At 39.7% G+C, this 19,505-nt stretch overlaps 3 protein-coding genes across 7 annotated transcripts; 1 reads left to right on the top strand and 2 right to left on the bottom strand.

Moving 5' to 3' along the window:
- Window positions 1-1,395: 1,395 nt before the first annotated feature.
- On the bottom strand, window positions 1,396-9,212 carry stk16 (serine/threonine kinase 16). Of its 5 annotated transcripts, none has more exons than XM_028575900.1 (8): window positions 9,029-9,212; window positions 7,071-7,195; window positions 6,281-6,500; window positions 6,067-6,200; window positions 5,865-5,952; window positions 4,640-4,768; window positions 4,363-4,484; window positions 1,396-3,049 (listed from the first exon to the last, which is right to left on the bottom strand). In XM_028575900.1, the coding sequence occupies exons 2-8, from the start codon at window positions 7,154-7,156 to the stop codon at window positions 2,911-2,913; spliced, it is 918 nt and encodes a 305-aa protein (XP_028431701.1). In that variant the 5' UTR covers window positions 7,157-7,195; window positions 9,029-9,212; the 3' UTR covers window positions 1,396-2,910. The 5 variants fall into 5 exon arrangements, with proteins under 5 accessions (XP_028431701.1, XP_028431692.1, XP_028431683.1 ...); XM_028575891.1 differs by lacking the exon at window positions 9,029-9,212 and adding an exon at window positions 7,883-8,530; XM_028575882.1 differs by lacking the exon at window positions 9,029-9,212 and adding an exon at window positions 7,575-7,696.
- On the top strand, window positions 8,267-11,154 carry pcnp (PEST proteolytic signal containing nuclear protein). Its single transcript, XM_028575920.1, has 5 exons — window positions 8,267-8,406; window positions 9,056-9,279; window positions 9,521-9,592; window positions 9,690-9,745; window positions 9,892-11,154. Exons 1-5 carry the CDS (start codon window positions 8,361-8,363, stop codon window positions 10,001-10,003), a joined length of 510 nt encoding a protein of 169 aa, XP_028431721.1. The 5' UTR covers window positions 8,267-8,360; the 3' UTR covers window positions 10,004-11,154.
- Window positions 11,155-11,701: 547 nt separating this feature from the next.
- Window positions 11,702-19,498, bottom strand: LOC114560122 (interleukin-18 receptor accessory protein-like). The gene is made up of 12 exons (XM_028585276.1): window positions 19,366-19,498; window positions 19,019-19,211; window positions 17,690-17,852; window positions 17,451-17,610; window positions 16,248-16,316; window positions 15,996-16,119; window positions 15,656-15,813; window positions 15,018-15,155; window positions 14,115-14,225; window positions 13,876-14,019; window positions 13,682-13,797; window positions 11,702-12,104 (listed from the first exon to the last, which is right to left on the bottom strand). Exons 1-12 carry the CDS (start codon window positions 19,469-19,471, stop codon window positions 11,865-11,867), a joined length of 1,722 nt encoding a protein of 573 aa, XP_028441077.1. The 5' UTR covers window positions 19,472-19,498; the 3' UTR covers window positions 11,702-11,864.
- Window positions 19,499-19,505: the final 7 nt, after the last annotated feature.

The following is a 19,505-nucleotide window of genomic DNA, read 5'->3' as shown; positions in this document are numbered from 1 at the left end:
CTCACAGGCAGATGATAGTGAATATAAAAGGTGTGTGTGTGTGTGTGGGCACATGTTGGACCCATAAACACAGCTCCGTTAGACCCAGTCCCAGGGGAGTCTGGGATTTGTAGGTGGGCCTGAGGAAGAAATCAGCTGGCATATCATTAATTCAAGTGTAATGAATCCTAAGGGGGGTTTTGTGTAAAAAAGGGCATATGCACTGTAGATATGTGATATGTTATGTATACTTTATGACCGGCCATTAGAGTGTGTGTGTGTGCGCGCCTCTCAGGGTCAGAATTTGAATGAAAGTAATTGGGATAGCAGTGAAGTGTGACATCTCACTGATCTGAGTGGACATAAGGGTTGTAAATTCAGCTACATGGGCAGTTTGATATTTGTTTCCAAAGATGTGTGCACGCACGCACGCACACACGCATGCACGCACACACACACACAAGAGATGCAGAGAAGGGCCACCAGTGCTTAAAATATTGTTGGATGAAGGATGTGCTTGTTTGCCACGGGAGAGGATTAACTAAAACGGAGCCAACTTAATTAAAAAAGTTAAGGATTTCTCATTTAATGTGAAACTGCATAAGCATGATGACAAATGTAATTAAGCTCTACATTAACTGTTACACCCAAATGATTCGGAAATAACACTCCATGTTAGTTAACGTGCAAGAATTCCCAAATTAAATGTGTTTTCTTTAGTATCGCTCTTTGCAACTCTACGTGGCCAAAGGTTTGTGGATACACAAACATTTTACACATATTTGATGAACATTCTGATACAACATCCTCCACTCTTATTAGGTTTGACAAAAGATTTTGGAACGTGGCTGCAGAGATCTGCTCCCATTGTAGAGCATTAGGTCGGGAAAAATGAAATACCCATGTTTGGCTAGTTAATATTTTTATATTACAATATTATTACCTCTTGAGTAACTGACTTACTGGAAATCCTCCCATGACGCTGCCATGTTGAAGGTACTGAGCTCTTCAGTGCAACCTTTTTAACTGCAAGTGTTTGTCGATGGAGATTTCATAGCTGTATGTTAGATTTGATGCAGCTGAATCAACTCATTACATGTGCTGTCCAAATACTTTTGACCATATTGAGCACATCATGCTGACTAAGTAGTGGGGGTTATTGAGTATTGATTCATATACCTTTTCCTTTGGAGTCAGTTTCATAATTTTATTAAAAACTGTATATGAGGGCGCCCGGATAGCTCAGTTGGTAGAGCGGGCACTCATATATAGACGTTTACTCCTCGACGCAGCGTTTGACTCCGACCTGCGGCCCTTTGCTGCATGTCATTCCCCCCCTCTCGCTCCCCTTTCATGTCTTCAGCTGTTCTGAAAATAAAGGCCGAAAATGGCCACAAAAAAATAAATAAAACCGTATACGAGTGCTACATAATTGTTTATTTATCCTTTACTGTGCAGTGAATGAGAGGTTAAACAGAATTTACCATAATCAAATAACGCACTCTTACTTATTCCCATCGGTGTACTCCCACCTACACTTAAAGAAATTAGTTTGCCATTAACAACACAATAATTTAAAGTCCCTTGACATATCCAAACTTAGCTTTAAAACGATAATATATTTGAACAGTACTGTAACGTATGCCAATTAACATTCCAACAACCTACTTGTCAAGTCATTATCAAGATTGTTTTTAGTTCTAATATGGTCCACAATCACCGCATTACAGAGTCACAAAAGTTGTGATCTCAACTTAAATGTCCAAAGTATTTATAGATATGTATTTTTTAATCTAATAATTGTTTTAAAAAAGGTACCATTTATGTCTACTACTTCAGAATGCCAAACCCTTTAGGATGTGGTTGAACCCTGAGAGAACAAAAGTGTGATCCACATTCAAACATGACAGGAAACCCAGAATTTAGCATAGCTGAAATGGAAAAAAACGTTTAAAAAGACAATACAGTGAAAAGTGAAGGTTAAACTGCAATGGCTGACATGACATTGGCGTAATTAATAAAAAGACATAATTTGTGAAAATTATTATCTACTGTTGTAGGTGTGTTACAGTAACACCTGTCCCCTTCTCCTTGAACAGTTTTCTTCTTATGTAAGCAGACCCTCTTTGCTCTGTTTTACAAGGAGCCCATTCACACATTATCAACAGTACAGAAACATCACCGTGTCAATAATGTGGAGTAAGTGAATGTGATGGTGGAGCACCTCTGTGTGTTTAAATGCAGCATTGCAGGTAAAGGAGCACTCTGCCTCTTAACTTTCCCCCAGTAGAGACCAACAGTACGAGGGAAGGCGTGAAGAAAAGCTGAAGGCAAAGGTGTATATCGATGATTACAGCACACGTGTGTAACCACAAGATGTTACACACACACAAAACACAGGAATCAAGATAATAAAATAAAGGGAACTGGACCCTATTCCTTCTTCTTCTACGGAATGAAGTCTGATATGTATTGAACTCAGGTAGCTTTCATCCACCGGAAAGTTTGGCAAAGCTTTTTTGTCATCCCTTTTCTTCAAAAAAAAAAAAAAAAAAAATGCCAACTACAATTTTTAAAACATCCCTTTAAGATTACAAAGTGAAGCCACTTCCCTATTAGAAGCAACGGATGACCCTTGCCAAAAGCATTATATTACAGGCTGGAATTAGATTTGAGGCCTTTCAGATTATTTCGTACACGTTAAGTGTATAAGGGCTGCAAGACTCCACTGTGATACGCAGACCAGACCGGATCATTCAAACTAAAAGCTGATACTGTTGCCAAGCTCCCCAAGCTGAGTGAAAGTCTGCACCCTAGGCTTTTTACACACAATTCAATAAATAAAAGAAATATTTTCAAGCTCAAAATAATAGGCGTTCATTTATGTGTGCAAAGGTTTCCAAGTCCCCGCATCCAGTTCACGGTGTATGATCAGACCATGTTGGTTTGGGTGTTGGGGCTGCGACTCTGCAGGTCCTGTACCTGGTCAAGAACCCAGTTGATGTTTGGTCTCTCCTGGGGATTTGACACCATTATGGAGCTCAGCAGCATCTGCAGGCCCTCCGAGTAACTGGGCACGAGACAAAGACAAGACATAGCGGAGTTCAAACGCGACAAAAAACGAAACAAAAACATTAACCAGACTTGTGTTTTCAGATTGCATTTTGTTCAGTTATAAAAAGGAAATTGAACTACATTCAGTAGTTTGTACTGCATTTGAAAAGTCGGTCTCACATTAACGTAGCTGCAGACTAACAATGGCTTATAGGACAATTCAATTCAAGTGGATGAAAATCTTGGTCTGCCAGGTTTTTATGTTACATGTCAGGGTTTACCCTACCATTACATATAAGGCTAAAGGCTGTTTTATGCTTCTGCGTCGAACCGACGGCGTACCCCCGCTGACCTCTCTGCGTCGCCGTGAACCCCCCTCCACCGTAGCTCGAAGTGCACCTCCAAAAATGTGTAACTTTGCATTGGGGCGACGCAGACCGCAAGGACTATGATTGGTCAACTCGTCCTGTGTGTTGATAGTCTGTGTTTCAAGCAGCCTACTGTGGGGAGTAGCAACAGGCTAGTTCACTGACAAGGTTTCCAAATAAACTCAGACATATTTTGGTTACAATGACGGGGTTCTGTTTGTAAAGTGTCTATATCTCAGTAACGTTTTGAAATTAGCACTTCGACAGCAAGCAGTACTTTGTGGGCAGTTGTGCTAAAGTTTGCTTGCTAACATAACATTAACTGGCAGGCAGACACCTCGCAGATAACTTCAGACTTATCACCCCCTAACGTTATGGCAGCAAAATGCACCGCGATGCAAAGCAACCCCGACGCAGAACTCCCAAAGGGTCACGACGGCGTAGGAGCAACGGCGTAGCTACGGCGTGGAGTTGACGCAGAAGCATAAAACAGCCTTAAGGCGCAGCACCCAAGCTGTTTTGGGAAGCACCTAAGGCGAATGAATGTAAAATTAATGTGAGCATCAAATCTCGATCAGATCAGTTGGTCCCCAGTGAACTTCTTTAACAAGTTTGGTCTTTAAGCTTTGAGTGTTATTTATTTATCTCCTGTAGCTTTTCTAATGGTTTAGACACATATGGTAATAATAATGGTCTAAAATGACGTGAAATTGAATTTCTTTAATTGAAAAATTTAACATTTTCTTGAGGGAGGACCCCTAAAGCCCTAGCCAAATGCATGCACCTAAGTCTTCCACGAACCTAGGGAAAACACTGCATGCTAATTGAGTTAGTTTTGTGGCTGCTTGTATACAGCATGTCCAGATAGTTACACCTACCTACAGTACTACCACGGGAAGTAACAGAAATGGATACATCAGCGGAAAACACTGGAAGACAATGTTATAGTCTGAAGACTGACCTGCAAGACTGTGGGATAGTCACTGGATTCTGGACAGCCAGGGCAACACTGTCCCCCTTCTGGAATACCATGTCATATGGCCCCTCCAACATCATCATGCAGTATAGCACACATCCGAGTGACTGGAGGAGTATAGGAAGACATCAAAAGAAGAGAAAAGACGTAATCAGTGAATGATCCACAGTAACATTAGGACTTGGTTTTAGAGACTTACTAAAGTCACTTAAGAAAACAACTAGCACAACATACAAAAGCGATAAAGAAAACAAGGCTTTACCCAGATATCAGTGCGCTCATCTATAATGCAGTGGCTCTCTACATTGAAGAGTTCAGGAGCCCTGTAGGAAATGGTGCACCGCTGAGCTGCCCAGTCCTGTATGGTCATGGCTTCTCTGGTTCCTCTAACCTGAAATTAATTCAGCTTCATTCAATTCATCACAGGGTAAGCAGTGTTTCTCAAACTTGTTTCAATAATGTACCCCCTTTGAAATATTTTGTTTATCAAAGTATACCCTGACAAGGGTCAGCCCTGCTTTGCCCGCCCAGAGAATTTGGCCCACCCATGAGAAAGAGAGAGACATCATGGTTTTCAAACGAGCAAAGTGGCAGTTGGTCAAGGCCACACCCCCACCCTCCACCTTGCCCCCCCTCTCCTCCTCAATAGCTACACAAATGGCACATACTAAGGAAAGCTCATTGTGGGACTGGCTCTAGTGGCTGTAATTCTGCACCAAGACTGAATTTCGGGAAAGAGACTTCAGATACAGTATTAGGGGACCACTAAGGTCTAAAAGCATCCAAACAGAAACATGTCATGGGACCTTTAAGAAATTTGAGGAACTTTTTGCAGGAAGAAAACAGAAATGTTTTGTGCTTTAAGATGAACCCTCAGTAACATCACTTAGGCTTCTGTTTGTTACATAGCTATTGCTAAAACATCCAGATAGTTAAAAGCTGTATTCTGATAAGTAATATACAATATTCAGTAACTGTTCATTTCAAAGATGTGAAGCATGACATTTTGAATATGTGGTTGAAATGTTACTCTGCCATGTAGAGGTGGAATTTTGGAACTTAATTCTAAAATAATGTCAAGTACAGTACACAAGGATGTTCATTTAAAGTATTTGAGAGTTATAAATCACTCGGCATTGATATTAGCTTGCTTGGATCTCAATCTCCTAATTTAAAAGACGTAGATTCTGACATATCTTAATTTCATACTATTCAGCAACATCTAAGAATAATGTTCAAAATGATTTCTTAATATCAACAGACAAAATAACAAAAGTGATGGACTCTGTTCTTACACAGTAAGAGCCCAACCTCCCAAATTACACAGCATTTTGCTTTTAATACGACATTGAGACAGACTGTGTGGATGTGACTGACCTCAGGTATCAATTAAACTCATTTGGGCTTTAGTGTTTGACTAATAGTATCAATGCTTATAAAGTCATCGGTAAAATCTTTCAAACTCTTCATAGACTCTGTGCCCTTACCTCAATCCTGGCATGGTTCATAGAGCCCAGGTCCATCAGAAGAGGCCTGTCATCCTCATCCAGAAGCACATTTGTAGGCTTCAAGTCTCTGACAAATTAAAGCAAACACATAGCATTCAGTGTACATAGTCAGATGTCTGCAATTGTGTTACTATAAAAAAAAGAAGAAGATCGTAGGCATGTTGTCATGCTTGTGTCTTACCTGTGTGCATAGCCTTTTTCATGAATAGTCTTGAGTCCAGAGCAGATGCCACGCAAGATTTGCAAAACCTGTTTTTCAGGCATCAAGCTCCCCTTGTCTCTTAGCTTCTCCAGAACAGACCACAAACTGCCTTTCTGTTTAAAGACCAAAATATCAGAATCAAATAATTTCCCTCAGGGTTATTCTGGTCATACCAACTTCTGCACTAACTTACTCTAATATAAGGTAGAAGTAACCAGGCTTCAGTCTTGCCTCCACGATCAACAAAGGTGTGTGCAACCAGGCTCAAGACATTAGGGTGATTAAAAATCTGATGCATCTCCACCTCTGTCCGAGCCTCCTGACGGCCTTCACGGTCATGGCACAGGATCCTCTTCAGGGCGTAGAAGTGCCCATCCTTTGCACCCTCTACCAGATCAACATAACTGAACCCACTGAACAGAGGACACGGAGAGATTAGAGTTCCGGAGGATCATATGAGTCTTAATTGGACTTGGACTAAGGGATAATGCTGGCAATATCCTTTCTCTCTTTCCATTTATTTTTTTAATTCCCATAAAAAGACAAACAACATTTGTCCATCTATCAATGATCTCAGCCCCAACCCTGTTTGCTCCTACTGAAGACATCAATCTTTGAAAACAAGTCACAAATATAAATTTCCATTTTTTTTTTTTTGCGCATTTTTTTTCATGGATGTTCCACAAAGGAGGAATAAATAGTGCATTTTACGGGGACTCCTTTCAACTGAGATTTGGTGTGCTATGTTTGTATTTGCAGTAGAATGATGGTATATATAAGATTGACTCAAAATAAACATACTGTTACTAAGAAAGATGTCCCCAAGGTCAACACGGAGGCTTAGTGATGTGTTTTTAAAAGTTTGTAGGACGCTCAAGCAATAGGCTATAATCAGGCTATGGCTTACAGGATCATTAGATGATTTTTGTCGTTTCATGGTATTTGTTGACAAACTAATACAAAAAAAAAAACTGTTATCTTACCCTTCGTCTAGTTTCTGAACAAAGTAATATTTTTTGTTATCAATGGTGATGGAGCCACGGGAGCATATGCAGAGGGTCTGTCCCATCCTGACTGGCTCATTGTTTAACGCCAAGCTTTTAAGGGCCTGGGAGAAGCAGGAAAAATAAAAAATAAATAAAAAAAGTTATTCGAGAGAGACAGCCACAGAAATATAGCAAATAATGCTACTAGCTAAAACATTCATTAATGAAAGTAAACTGCAAGATACGCTTTACGCCCATTGTAGAGAAACAGTTAACACATTGTCAATACAGCGTAAACTGTTAACGTTAGCTAACATAGCACATCACCAACATCTAACGTAGCTAAGCTTCCAACGTAACTTCCAGGCTAGAACAGCGAAAAGGCGACATTAACGTCGATTTTAACGTTAGCCCCAATAGCGGTGGAATTTTAATTGACTACCCGACGCTAAACATAACAAACATATGCTATTATTGGTGGCACTGCGTCTTTATTCTTACCAGCTAGCTGTCTGTTTACCAAATTAGCTTACTGTCATGGCTCTATCTTTTTCTTCTTGGTTTTTAACAGCGGTTGGCAAGAAATGTACTGGGCGCATTACCGCCATCTTCTGCTTTGGAGTGTGTGTGACAGCGTGGACCGCTAAAATGCTATTGCTTCTACTTCTTGTTCATATTACAATCCATCACATGCTTACCATTTAATACGTTCACATTATACATTTAAAAATGTATTGACATTTTCAATTTTGAAATACATACAGGCCTAATTAAATCTGATAAATCCTCTGCATTATTTGCCAACGCACCCAAAGCTTGCTTTTTGTCCTCTGTTCCCAGCACTCCTGAAATACGTCTGAGATGGCATCATCAATATTGTATTAATTGCGGATTATCCGGTTAAGCTTGTTTAAGAAAAAGGGTTTATTTTTAGCGTAAGACCGACAATACTGGTCCTTCATAGACTGTAATGGACCTTCCAGCCAGATATCCTTTATGCTAGATTGATTAGTTCTTCTAACCCGTCTCTGGTCACGCAATTAGCGTTAACTCAATATTTATATACGACCATAGACTATACGACTCAAAATGCTAGTTTGTACAAAATAAAATTGGTTACTGAACAGATTTGGTGATAGGGCTCACTTCTAGGGGCCCCATTTGAGCTTTTTTTGTGATGGCTCTTTTCTTCTTCTCCTCTCATAAATAGTGTGTACGGAGCTTGTTTGGCGCGCAGCGACTGAAGAAGACTAGCGGCATGACTTGTCTGGTTCCACAGAAAAAGTTATGGCGGATTACGAGAATAACAGAAGGGGTGGCAACGACGACGGAGGTGATATTTGTGCTGTTTTAACATCTAAAATGTGGCCGACAAAATAAGCAGTATTTAGCGTTAGCGCGATTGTTCAGCCTATCCATGAAAACTGCGCCCAGCTAATGTTAGACTGAGGAAACTTCACTAACGTTAAGCTAACTTAATGTTAGCTGCGTATCACTGGCTAACGTTAGCTAATGCGAAGTAACGTAAATAGTTTGCGTTGAATTAACGTAAACTATTTAGCTGTGGGAATTGGGATGGCTGTAACTTCACGGCTAAAGTAACTGCTAGCTACGTTAGTCAGAGAGTATGTTGAATATTTGCCTTCAGCTGCCTGTCTCTTGTTATCTTGCTAACCTGGCGTTAGCCTAGCTAGCGTGCAAGTGTAGACGCAGGTTAACAACGTTATTATTATTTGCCCTCAGACCCTGTACAGCACTCTGTGTACATTAACCCTGATATTGTAGGTAGTTTCTGCATACACAGTTCCCATATGGACTATTAAGACCGTAAGTTAAATGGGAAGAACCTAAGTTAGGCTAACGTTACATGTTGCTAGTTAATGGCTTGAAACCTTAGCCACACAGGTAAAGGTGATAGCTTATTATTCTCCAGTTCCCAGGAAACAGTTGTTCACCTTGGTGAGTTGTCTTGCCTCAAGCAGGGCCGCAGGAGGAGGGAGACAGAGTGAAAACTAAGCCTGTCTCTTGTAGCACTGTGGGCGAAGGGACCGCAGTCAAACGCAAATCCCAGCATCTCACACCTGAAGATGAGGACGAGTCCTCCGCAGACCCACCAGCACCCCGCAAAGTCTCCAAGATTGGCTTTAGCATGAGCAGTCCGATGGGGAAGAAGTCGAACCCCATTTCTATCAAACTTGGAGCATCAGTGAGTGTGTAGTAATGCATTATAACTGCTTTAACACCTACTGCTTGAATGTTTCCCCCATTGTGAGTGGTGTTAAAAGAAGTAGTTATTAATGAGTTTGAATTAAATGAGAATTAATTCATTAATAAATTAAGTAAAGAAAAACTGCAAATACTCAGCTTTTATTTTGCAGTTAGGAAGCGAGTGAAGACGTGTGAAGCTTTTCAGTTCCCTTAAATCTTGAATCCCCAATCTGTTGTAGAAACCCAAAGAGCCAGTACCATCAGCTCCTCCAAAAAAGTCAGGGATGGCGTCTGTTTTTGACGAAGATGATGTAAGTGCACACACACACACACAGTAATGTCATGGTTGTTCAAATCCATAAACAACGAATGTGCAAAAGCTTACTTAAACTATATCTTGCCATGCAGAGTGAACCTGAGGAGATGCCCCCAGAAGCAAAGATGAGGATGAAGAATATTGGCAGGTGAGTACACACATGCATGTACTTCATAATTGTTGCCTCAGCCTCTGCTTTCATTAAAAACATTCAGCTTTTGAATATTTTTTTAAAATAAGCGCTACATTTCACATTAAGTTATTTGTGAAGTGACTAATCTGCTTTCTTTTCAGGGAGACACCGACATCTGCAGGACCCAATTCCTTCAACAAGGGCAAGCAGGGTTTCTCTGATCATCAAAAACTCTGGGAGAGGAAGATGAAGGCCCAAGCAGACAAATTGTAAATGACTACTGTGAAGTTGCCACTACAACTACCACAGTTTGTGGCACTAAAGGAGGAGTGTGTGTGTGTGTATAGTTTAAGCCATGTCAGAGATATCTGTAAAGGCTCAAATGATTCCTTACTGTAGCCTCGGTTTTGACAACTTCTCAGCTTTGTGGACATACGGTAAAGAATACTTTAAGCCCTCTATGATATTATGTGACTGAGCTCACGTTTACGTTTCTAACCACTACCGGCTGATGCTAACTAAGAAGAGAGGTACCAGTGTCAACCCTTTTGTGATGAGAGGTGGGGTGATAGAGATATGGGACAAAAAAAAATTAGCCAGTATTGTTTATACTAAAATTTGCTACAGTTGCTTTCTGCTGGCTAATTAGAAAATCTAGCATCTTAGAGCCCCCATGCCCCTTTTGTGACATGCTTGTTCCCAACTGAAGCTGGTTGGTTGTGGTGCTGAGCAAGCTCTCAGTGTTGCTTGTCAAATATTTGTGTAAAAATGTACATAGAAGTGTGATAATGTTTTATTTTTAAATCCACAAATGGGAGTGTGTGTTCGAGTGTTACGTAATCTTGCATGTGTGACATAAACTAGATCTACAGATCGATTGTTTCGTTTCATTTAGTTTCGCAACATTAATGTACAACCCTTTGTTTTCACCAGCTATGCCACCATATAGGCAGTCTTTTGTTTTGTTAGTTTAAGCTTTGTGTCAGTATTTCTGGTTTTGTTTACTTACTGTTTTTTTATTGAATCTGGCAATTTAAAAACCCTACAAAAATGATGTTCTGATGGAAGGACTGCTAATGTGTTTTTAGTTGACAACTGTGTGAAGACAGCTGTCACATGAACACCAGGGTGCTGGTAACGCTTATCTTGAATGATTTCCAGGGGGTTAAAATGCTGGTCAGCAATGATTAGACACTTTTACAAACTCTTTTCATCGCCACTTTCACAACAAATAATGTGGTACCTCTGTGACTTATTCTGTGCCTGACACTTTTTTGGAAAACTCCCTTCATCAAAAATATGAACCCTGAATTCCTCTGTAGGTTACCTGACTGTTGTGCTTCCCCAAATGAATAACATAAACATCCACTGCTGCGACCTGTTTTATCCAACAACTCAATCAAATACATTTTTTGGATGAACTATATTGTGTCAAATGTTTATTGCAGACATGTCTGCTGTGACAATACATGATTTACTTAAGCTGATATATATATTACATATATTACATTACATAGTACATACAGGCATATAAAAGGTAATTAGGTTTAATTGTTATGAGCATCCATTGTTTAAACATATTTTATCAATGGACAAAAAAAAAAAAAATCCTTTAACCGTTAACATCCTATAAATTATTTTGCACTGTTTAACCGAAACAGTTTATCTTTGGTACAGATGGAAATTAAAGGCAAGGCAAGGCAGCTTTATTTGTATAGCACATTTCAGCAACAAGGCAATTCAAAGTGCTTTACATGAAACATTAAAAAAAACAATTTCAAAGCATTAAAAGACAAAAAAAATGTACAGTGCAGTATAAGAATTTTAAAGACACAGCAGTTAAAAATAGGTTAATTAAAGAAAGGCAACATTAAAAAGATATGTCTTCAGCCTGGATTTAAAAGAACAGAGTTGCAGCGGACCTGCAGGTTTCTGGGAGTTTGTTCCAGATATGTGGAGCATTAAAACTGAACGCTGCTTCCCCCTGTTTAGTTCTGACTTCTGCCACAAAGACCAGAGTACACACCGTTGTGCTCTGAGCATGGCACAAAGGGTGACACACTTCCCTTCATATGAAAATTACCTTGACACTGTTGTTCATGTGTTGCCCTTGCTTGCAAACCGAACAGTCTAATCATTGGTCCTGCATGAGTGAAACCAGCGCCACTCTCTGATCGGGCATGGCCTTCCTCAAAGACCTCCAGAAGTTGTTGGTGGCTCTGGTGGGGTCGCCTGAGGTCCAATCCAGACTGGGTAGCACCTTCAAGGCCCTTTGGACCAGTGTGGGCAGCGGGGGGTCCGGCTGGATGAGAGATGCTGACGCTCTGCCGGTCCATATTAGCAGGACTTTGAGGGAAGAGTTTTGCAGCAAAGCCTAAAGATGGACCGAGCAACAAATCGGTAATGAATTTATGTTTTGAACTGTAAAAACAGTGGTTAAAAATGTCACCAAGGGTTAACTACGGAAGAGGATTAGGGCCACTGGTGAAAAATGTATTTGAGTTCTGACTTAATTCTCAGAATTCTGAGAATAAAGTCAGAATTCTGAGAATAAAGTTAGAATTCTGAGATTCAAGTCAGAATTCTGAGAATAAAGTCAGAATTCTGAACTCAAATACATTTTTCACCAGTGGCCCTAATCCTCTTCCGTAGATAACCACTTAACCCATCTTATACAGATGTTCCTCCCACAGGGGTGTCAAACTCATTTTCACTAAGGGCCAAACTAGAAAAAGGGAATCACAAGGGCCAGACGTAGAGTTTATTGACGTGCTTTTGTTACTGCATGTCACACATTTTTGTTGCAACTTTTTTGTGGCTTTCTCAGACATTTGTCACCTTTTTGTAAATTTGTTGCTTTTTCCGACATTTTTGTACGCTTTTTGTCGTATTTTTGTTGACACTACAAAAGTCATCAAAAGAGTTCCTTAGCCATCAGAGAATTTAGCAAATCAAGCAAAACAACAACAATTTTTTTAACAACAACCTGTTTCACAGCCTGAATATGAAAACTCCCTGCTTCTGGGGGAATTTCTGAGTCTCAGAGTCAGCAAATCTGCCATATTCTGCTTTGAATGTCAGGTAATTGCAGTTTAAAAAACACTTTCCTGTGTTTTTGGTTTGGTGCACAACTAGGCGGGCCAAAATTTATTGTGAACCCAAATTGATATACGGGCCGGATCTAAAAATGTAACGTGTTTGAGTTTGACACGTGTCCTACCATCAACGCAGCAATGGGTTTCAGTTGATGTCAGTAAATCGATAAAATGAAACCAATGTGGCTATTTGAGAATTGCATGGGGGTGGTGGGGGTTGGGCGGGGCACAAAGATACTGGAATCAATCGGGGGTAGATGCAAAGACTGTGAGTCAAGCCAAAACATCTCGATTGCCCTCTGGTGGTTGGCTGCAGTATAGGTCAAATCTCGACCCTCCATGTTGGTTGATGTGACACGGGCCAAACTAAAAAGTCAAAGTACACGTCAAATACATTTTCCCAAAGATGGTTTTGGTAATTTTAGGTAGTTCTTATCACGCTGATGTTTGTTCAATGGTTAATTGTGATAAGTTTGGTTTTATTAGGTATTTTATGTTTAAAAAAACCTGGGTGAAACGTCATGATTGACAGCTGTGATTGACTCGTGTTTGGTCGGGCGGGTGTATGGACGGGACTTTGATACAGCAGTTCCACTGGGGGATCACTACTGCGCAGACTCTATTTCCAAAATTACATCTGGTACATTACAAGTATCCGGTATACTTTGGCTTAACTTTTGTGTATTGGGAGGAAGTGGAGACGCGTTGTACATCTTTTCTCACAGTCTATGGAATGAATAGCCGTGGTTGCGGGGAGCGGCCTATAGAGAATGCCTGTGTACAGGGTCCAGAATTTTGTGCTACGTCCCTGTGAATGCGGCATTAGTCGTCTTCTTTCTGGGAAATGTAGGCCTACCTGGATTCCCGATTCCAGTACAAACACTGCATTGCTGTTGGAGAGGTAGTCAGCTGACAGGAGACAGATAAGCATTCGGCTTCTTTGCATTGCAAGGACCACATCATCTGCATATGCTGCAATACAAAATGGAAACCATCAGGAACATTTGCCGCCAACACACAGAGACACAGACATACAGTTGATCCTCTGACCTCCTCCAGGAAGCACGTCCCTCTCCAGCAGACAGAGGCGATATGCCCACCGGTCCTCTAACACATGGGGTAACAGCACTTCTAGTTGTCTCTGGGTTGAGTTACCCTCCTCAGTGTTCAGCGGGTCCGTGCTGGACAAACATGCTGCCAATGAAAGCATTTTGTCAATTTACTTTAGTGTAGCTGCATGAAAATAAAATCCAGATATCATACATTAAATGTGTAATGTGTTGGCCTACCTTCCTCATCTGTGTCAGGTCCTTTCTGGGTGGTAATGGTCAAAACTCCCTCAACCTCAGATGTTGGAGGGCTCCACACATACGACAGAAGCACATCAAACTCTTTCTTATCTTATTGGTGGAGGTGGATGTGAAAGACAATTTTGAAACGAAAACATTAGGTTATTTCAGTTATTTCCGTTTCGTATGCAGCCGTAGTAACACTCTACAGTAAGTGCAATATCATAGATCAGGGATCTTCAACAGGGTGTCCAAATTAGTAGTACGTTTTTTTCAAAAAGTAAAAAGTCTTAACATGAATCCAACATTATTAAATATAAATCCCCACTGCTCACTGGCCTTTAGGTAAGGTAGTCACTAAGGCCATCCACAGATAGAGTTAATCCTAAAGTCATTGTTTAACATTCAAACATGATTTATTAAATCATGACAACAATTATTAGGCTATTTTAATTGCTTAGTATTCTATGTAAAAAAGGTATGTATAAAAGCTTAAGACCGCCCTACATTTTATTGTAGGCCCAGTTTATTAGGCAACTTCAACTGCTCCACCTCTCTTTCAGTTAAGGGGTCCTTGGCTTAAAAAATGTTGAAGACCCATGTCATAGATATTAAGATTTTAAAGTATTATGATATTTCAGTTACTTTATTAATGTAATGCTTTGTAGGGTTGAATAGGTTGTGGTAGAGCTAGAGCTTTATCTAAAGGTTAACCCACATCCTTTGAAGAAGAGCAGCTGAGCAGCTCCATGCGGGCCAGGTGTCAGAGCATGGATGCCACCGTATGCTAAGTCAGCCTTTCGGTTTCTACTCTACATTGCTTGGGGGATTGTGTGTGTGTGTGTGTGTGTGTGTGTGTGTGTGTGTGTGTGTGTGTGTGTATGTGTGTGTCTGTATTCTGACCTCCATCATGTTTTCCACGTTGGAAGTGAGATCTGTAGATAAGCTGTATTTCCAGCCATTTCACATGCAAAACCATTCCCAGCCCAGCTACCAGCAGCAAAGACACAACGGGATACCCAACCAGTGACGGCCATTTTACTAAAAACCCAGTCAACAATGTGCACATTAGATCGTTATTATGAAATGCAAATCATCAATAATGGACTTGGGGGCAGCAGAAACAAGCTGTAAACACAAAATTGACATTTGACCATATGAAGTTACAGTAATATGTTAGCAAACAGTAAGTTATTATTCTAACTTTGTTCTGTGTTTCACTATGGGAATCGCCTCGGCATAGTTGGTCACGCTGAGGAAATTCCCATAATGAAACACCTCACTCTGTTATCAAAGATTACATTAAGTAACCCAATGTTTTAAACACACCAAAGTATCAGTTAGTGGATATAACTATGTGAACATGGGTGTTTTGAAAATGGCTATAGTGTCACCACTGGATTGATTACATTGTAATACAGACTGTCTCAGATGGAGCATTTTCAAATTGAGCAATGACAATTATTTGAGCTGCAATGTAACAATGTTGTGACAAAGTATACTTTGAATACAACAAACGCATGAAGGTGAAACAATAGTACCTTTAATTTTCTCGATGAGCTTGATGGTGGCATTGCTGTTTCCATTAGTATTATTGGCAATGCAGGTATATGTGTGATTCTGGTTCAAGAGTTGTGGAGTCACCTCTTCTATGACGGCTCTTCGTATAACCTCGAGCACAAATAGGCCTAAGTCCTTGCTGAATCAGGGAAAGGATTTCAGCTCCATTGCATCCTAATGAACACTTATCATGCAAGCCGAGCTGAACAATCATGTTTAAATCCTCAAATGTTACAACCTCAAACACTGGTGCTGCACACAAAAAGACCGTTACTTCCTAGCAAAAGCAACAATTGGCAAAAAGGGACTGCAGGGACTCACGATTCCATGGGTAGTAGATTCATAGTCTCCATCTTGCCACCGTAGTTCCTGTACCACCTCACCTCGGGCGAAACGTCTGGCTCAAAAATAAAACGTGCCTTACACATCAGAGTGTGATTCCGACCTAGAACAAAAACATGCCCATTATAATCAACCCTTCAGATGTTTGATAACAGTGTTGACCTTTGAGTGACAACCATCTAAATTAGTTATTAACTCTGATGTGGAATTATATAATTTGGACATACTTACCAAGCTCCACTTCCTCTTTTATGTTGCCATAGGGATAAATAATGCTGGGAGGTTCATCTGATTTAGGAGCTGTTTGGGCATGGGAAATAAAGTCACACAGTTCTGTATTATAATATGTCTAGTTTACTGTGTCTGAGAAACATAGGGCCTGTTCTGACCTGGTTTGAACATCTGTCCTGAGCACAGGCGGAAATCGCCTATGCCCTGTACTTAGATCTGTACCGATAACACAGATTTAATTTAAAAAAACAGGTCAGAAAGGGTCTTTTTTTTACACATGGCACCCACATGTTAGAAAAACCACTACATGATTAGAGGAATCAAGACTCTACAAAATGGCTTGGCAAGTTGCATATGGAAGATTTATAATGCTTAAATGAAAACAAATTCAATTCAATTCAATTCAATTCAATTTTATTTATAGTATCAAATGGTCAAAACTCCCTCAACCTCAGATGTTGGAGGGCTCCACACATACGACAGAAGCACATCAAACTCTTTCTTATCTTATTGGTGGAATCGAACATAAATAAAGTAAAATACAAAACACATTGTTGTATTTCCTTTTTCCTATTCCTTGTGCATTTTCTGTGTGGTAAATACATGATAAACATATAATAGAAGGAGTGAAGAGGTGCATTGCCTTTCACCCTAAACAGCCATGCTAGCAGCTCTGTTACAACAGCAAAGATTCGAGCGAAATGCTAATGTAATGCTAACATGCTCACATTGGCAATGCTAGCTCACTGATGCTAAGTGGGTATAATGTTTACTATGTTCAAAATCTTAGCAAAGATTCTCTATAACTAAAGATAGCGCATTACAAGCTGCGCCAATGTTATGAAATGGCACACACTTCTGGTCTCCTAAATGGGCGTGGCCTCGTTTGGAAGTGTAGTGAACTTCATTGTAGATAAATAAATAAATAAATATATATTTGCACAATTTATTAAAGTTTCTTTTGCTAACATAACATTAGATACTTACACAGCTAAAAGCATTGCGAAAATTGGTTTAAGCTTATCGTGAGCTTATCTGTGTTACCACAGAGGACAGCCAAACTGTTAATCTGCACACACTGCCCTCGCAAAGATGACACAAAGCTGGATTTAAATCAGCAACATATCTCTTTAACCTGACACACAGAGACACACACACACACACACACACACACACACACACACACACACACAGAGCACTTACGGATGACTATGACGTGAACAGCCCTCCTGAAGGTCCAATTGACTCCTTGCTCAATTATTTGTCTATCACAGAAATATACATCAGTATCCTCTTGTCTGACTTCACAGAGATGTAATCCCCCAGGCGTCTGACAGGAGCGTTGGGACACAGTTTTGTTATTCTGTAAGAAAGCACACTTGTGGGTTTTTGTTGTGATTTACATTGTGAGATTGATAATCCTTTTCATGTGTGTACTTCACCTTGTACCAAATGATCTCTGGGTTGTTACTACAGTTGCTACCTGGGCAGGGGATCTCCCCACCTTGATCCACGGTCAGCCATACTGACTTATGGCTCTTGTTAGACTGTAAGCATCCCAGACTTCTATTCACCATCTGCAGATGGAAAAACATATTGCTGCCACTGGACAGCAAAGACCTGAACACTTAATAAAAAGTCCAATCACATGCGATCTAAACTTAAAAAAACCAAAACGTAATTCGATATTTAGTATATATAGTATATAAGTTGTTAAAATAAAATAAAATCGTTATTTGATATTAAGTATATCAAAAACATTTTGAAAGTTGCTACTAATGTCTTTAAGTAATGCATATTAATAATTTATAATTATATTATATTATATATTATCTTTACAAATAACAATTTACATGTATTTATTTATTATTATTAGCTTGTTAAATAAGTCTTATTGTAAACCTCAATCTGTGATTTGTGTATTGCCAATAACAGCAAACTCCGAATGCAACGTAACAGGGAGGAGAGTAAAGATGAAAGCTCCTAAAGCTTAGTTCCATATTAATGCATGGATAATTCATTGTTTAGTCGTTAGTGAAAAACAATATTGACCTTGTAGTTGAAAAAAGAGCCTCATATAAGAATGACATTTCCTCCTATGGAGTCCGTTCATTCGCATTCGGAGATCGACCCTTTTTGACTGTCAAGATGGCGGCGAGCGGAAACACCAACAGCTAACGTGAGTTGTTCAAAACCTAGTAAACTCTGTGTACACAAACAATGTTCTTAGTGCTGGAGTTCATGTGTAGAGCCTCTGGTGATACTTCGAGCAAAGTTTGACGTTGTGTCGAGCCTTCTTAGTGTTTTAAAAATAGCGATTTTGATGCTACCATTGTAGTGCCCCTAGCACTCCCATTCAAAAGGCTATTTGAAATACGGTAAATCTTAAAAGTGGGGCTTCCGTCCTAATTAAGCTTTTAAACAAAAGTTTGACTCGGGTACATTCACAAAAAGACCCTAGATTGTATTTTGGCGAGAGTTACGCTTTAATAAGTAGAAACCTAAAGATTAGGAGTTTTTTTGTGTTTTGTGTGTGAAACTTGATTTGGAACTTCATAGCTAAGACATGAGAAACAATTATTGCCATTGTTGTATCAATGCAAATATGCACATGCGACTGTATCATCAAATTCTACATTATTTTCTCCAATGCAATATCACAAAGACAAACATAATTATACTGTGTTATTACACAACTTGTTTTTAAGACATTAATCTCAGGTGCATTTATTTTGAAAAGTTTAAGCAGATGCATTTGGAAATATTATCACCTGCATGTGTACTTTCCAGAATGTTTTGCTTCAGCTCGGAAGACTCTCCCACAGACAAAGGATAGGCCTTCATTTCCTTCTCCTGTCATGGAACATGACACCATGTGCTGGTTCACAGATTCACACGGTATCATAAAGTCTTCCCCCTCTACAGCTCTGTAGTGCTGGGGAAAAGTTCCCTGCTGGTTCCCATCTAGAGAGAGTCGTATTTTGGTTTCATTTTAATTATACATTCAGACATAAAAAGGTCTGGGGTGCCATTAATAATTACATTACATAGAATCCTTTTAAACACACATTACAAAGCATTTTTTTGTGTGTATGTATGTATTTTTTAAATTAAATACCTGTTCGTTTCTTTTGTTTTCCTTCACAGCATCCCTCCATAAAAATAGGAAAAATAAAAGAACACAGAATGTAAACAGACAAACATTGCTTGTTCACTTCAGTCATGATGCTGATGAAATCAGTCTTCTTCAAATTTTTT

The sequence above is a fragment of the Perca flavescens genome, chromosome 1 (assembly GCF_004354835.1).
Source record: "Perca flavescens isolate YP-PL-M2 chromosome 1, PFLA_1.0, whole genome shotgun sequence".
In the NCBI taxonomy this organism is placed as follows: Eukaryota; Metazoa; Chordata; class Actinopteri; order Perciformes; family Percidae; genus Perca; species Perca flavescens.
The sequence above is the reverse complement of the archived record's forward strand: the minus strand, read 5'-3'. Positions and strand labels throughout refer to the sequence as shown.

Excerpts from the sequence above, each read along its gene's own strand:
- stk16 (XM_028575873.1), bottom strand. The coding sequence starts at position 7,681 with ATGGCGGTAATGCGCCCAGTACATTTCTTGCCAACCGCTGTTAAAAAC. Across the intron at positions 6,501-7,070 it reads GTTCAGAAACTAGACGAAGG|TGGGTTCAGTTATGTTGATC; the intron begins GTAAGATAACAG and ends TCCTCTGTTCAG. Across the intron at positions 4,485-4,639 it reads ATGAGCGCACTGATATCTGG|TCACTCGGATGTGTGCTATA; the intron begins GTAAAGCCTTGT and ends ATACTCCTCCAG.
- pcnp (XM_028575920.1), top strand. The coding sequence starts at position 8,361 with ATGGCGGATTACGAGAATAACAGAAGGGGTGGCAACGACGACGGAG. Across the intron at positions 8,407-9,055 it reads GGGTGGCAACGACGACGGAG|GGCCGCAGGAGGAGGGAGAC; the intron begins GTGATATTTGTG and ends TGCCTCAAGCAG. Across the intron at positions 9,280-9,520 it reads CTATCAAACTTGGAGCATCA|AAACCCAAAGAGCCAGTACC; the intron begins GTGAGTGTGTAG and ends AATCTGTTGTAG.
- LOC114560122 (XM_028585276.1), bottom strand. The coding sequence starts at position 19,471 with ATGACTGAAGTGAACAAGCAATGTTTGTCTGTTTACATTCTGTGTTCT. Across the intron at positions 16,120-16,247 it reads AAAAGAGGAAGTGGAGCTTG|GTCGGAATCACACTCTGATG; the intron begins GTAAGTATGTCC and ends TTTTTGTTCTAG. Across the intron at positions 12,105-13,681 it reads TACTGGAATCGGGAATCCAG|GCTTTGCTGCAAAACTCTTC; the intron begins GTAGGCCTACAT and ends GTCCATCTTTAG.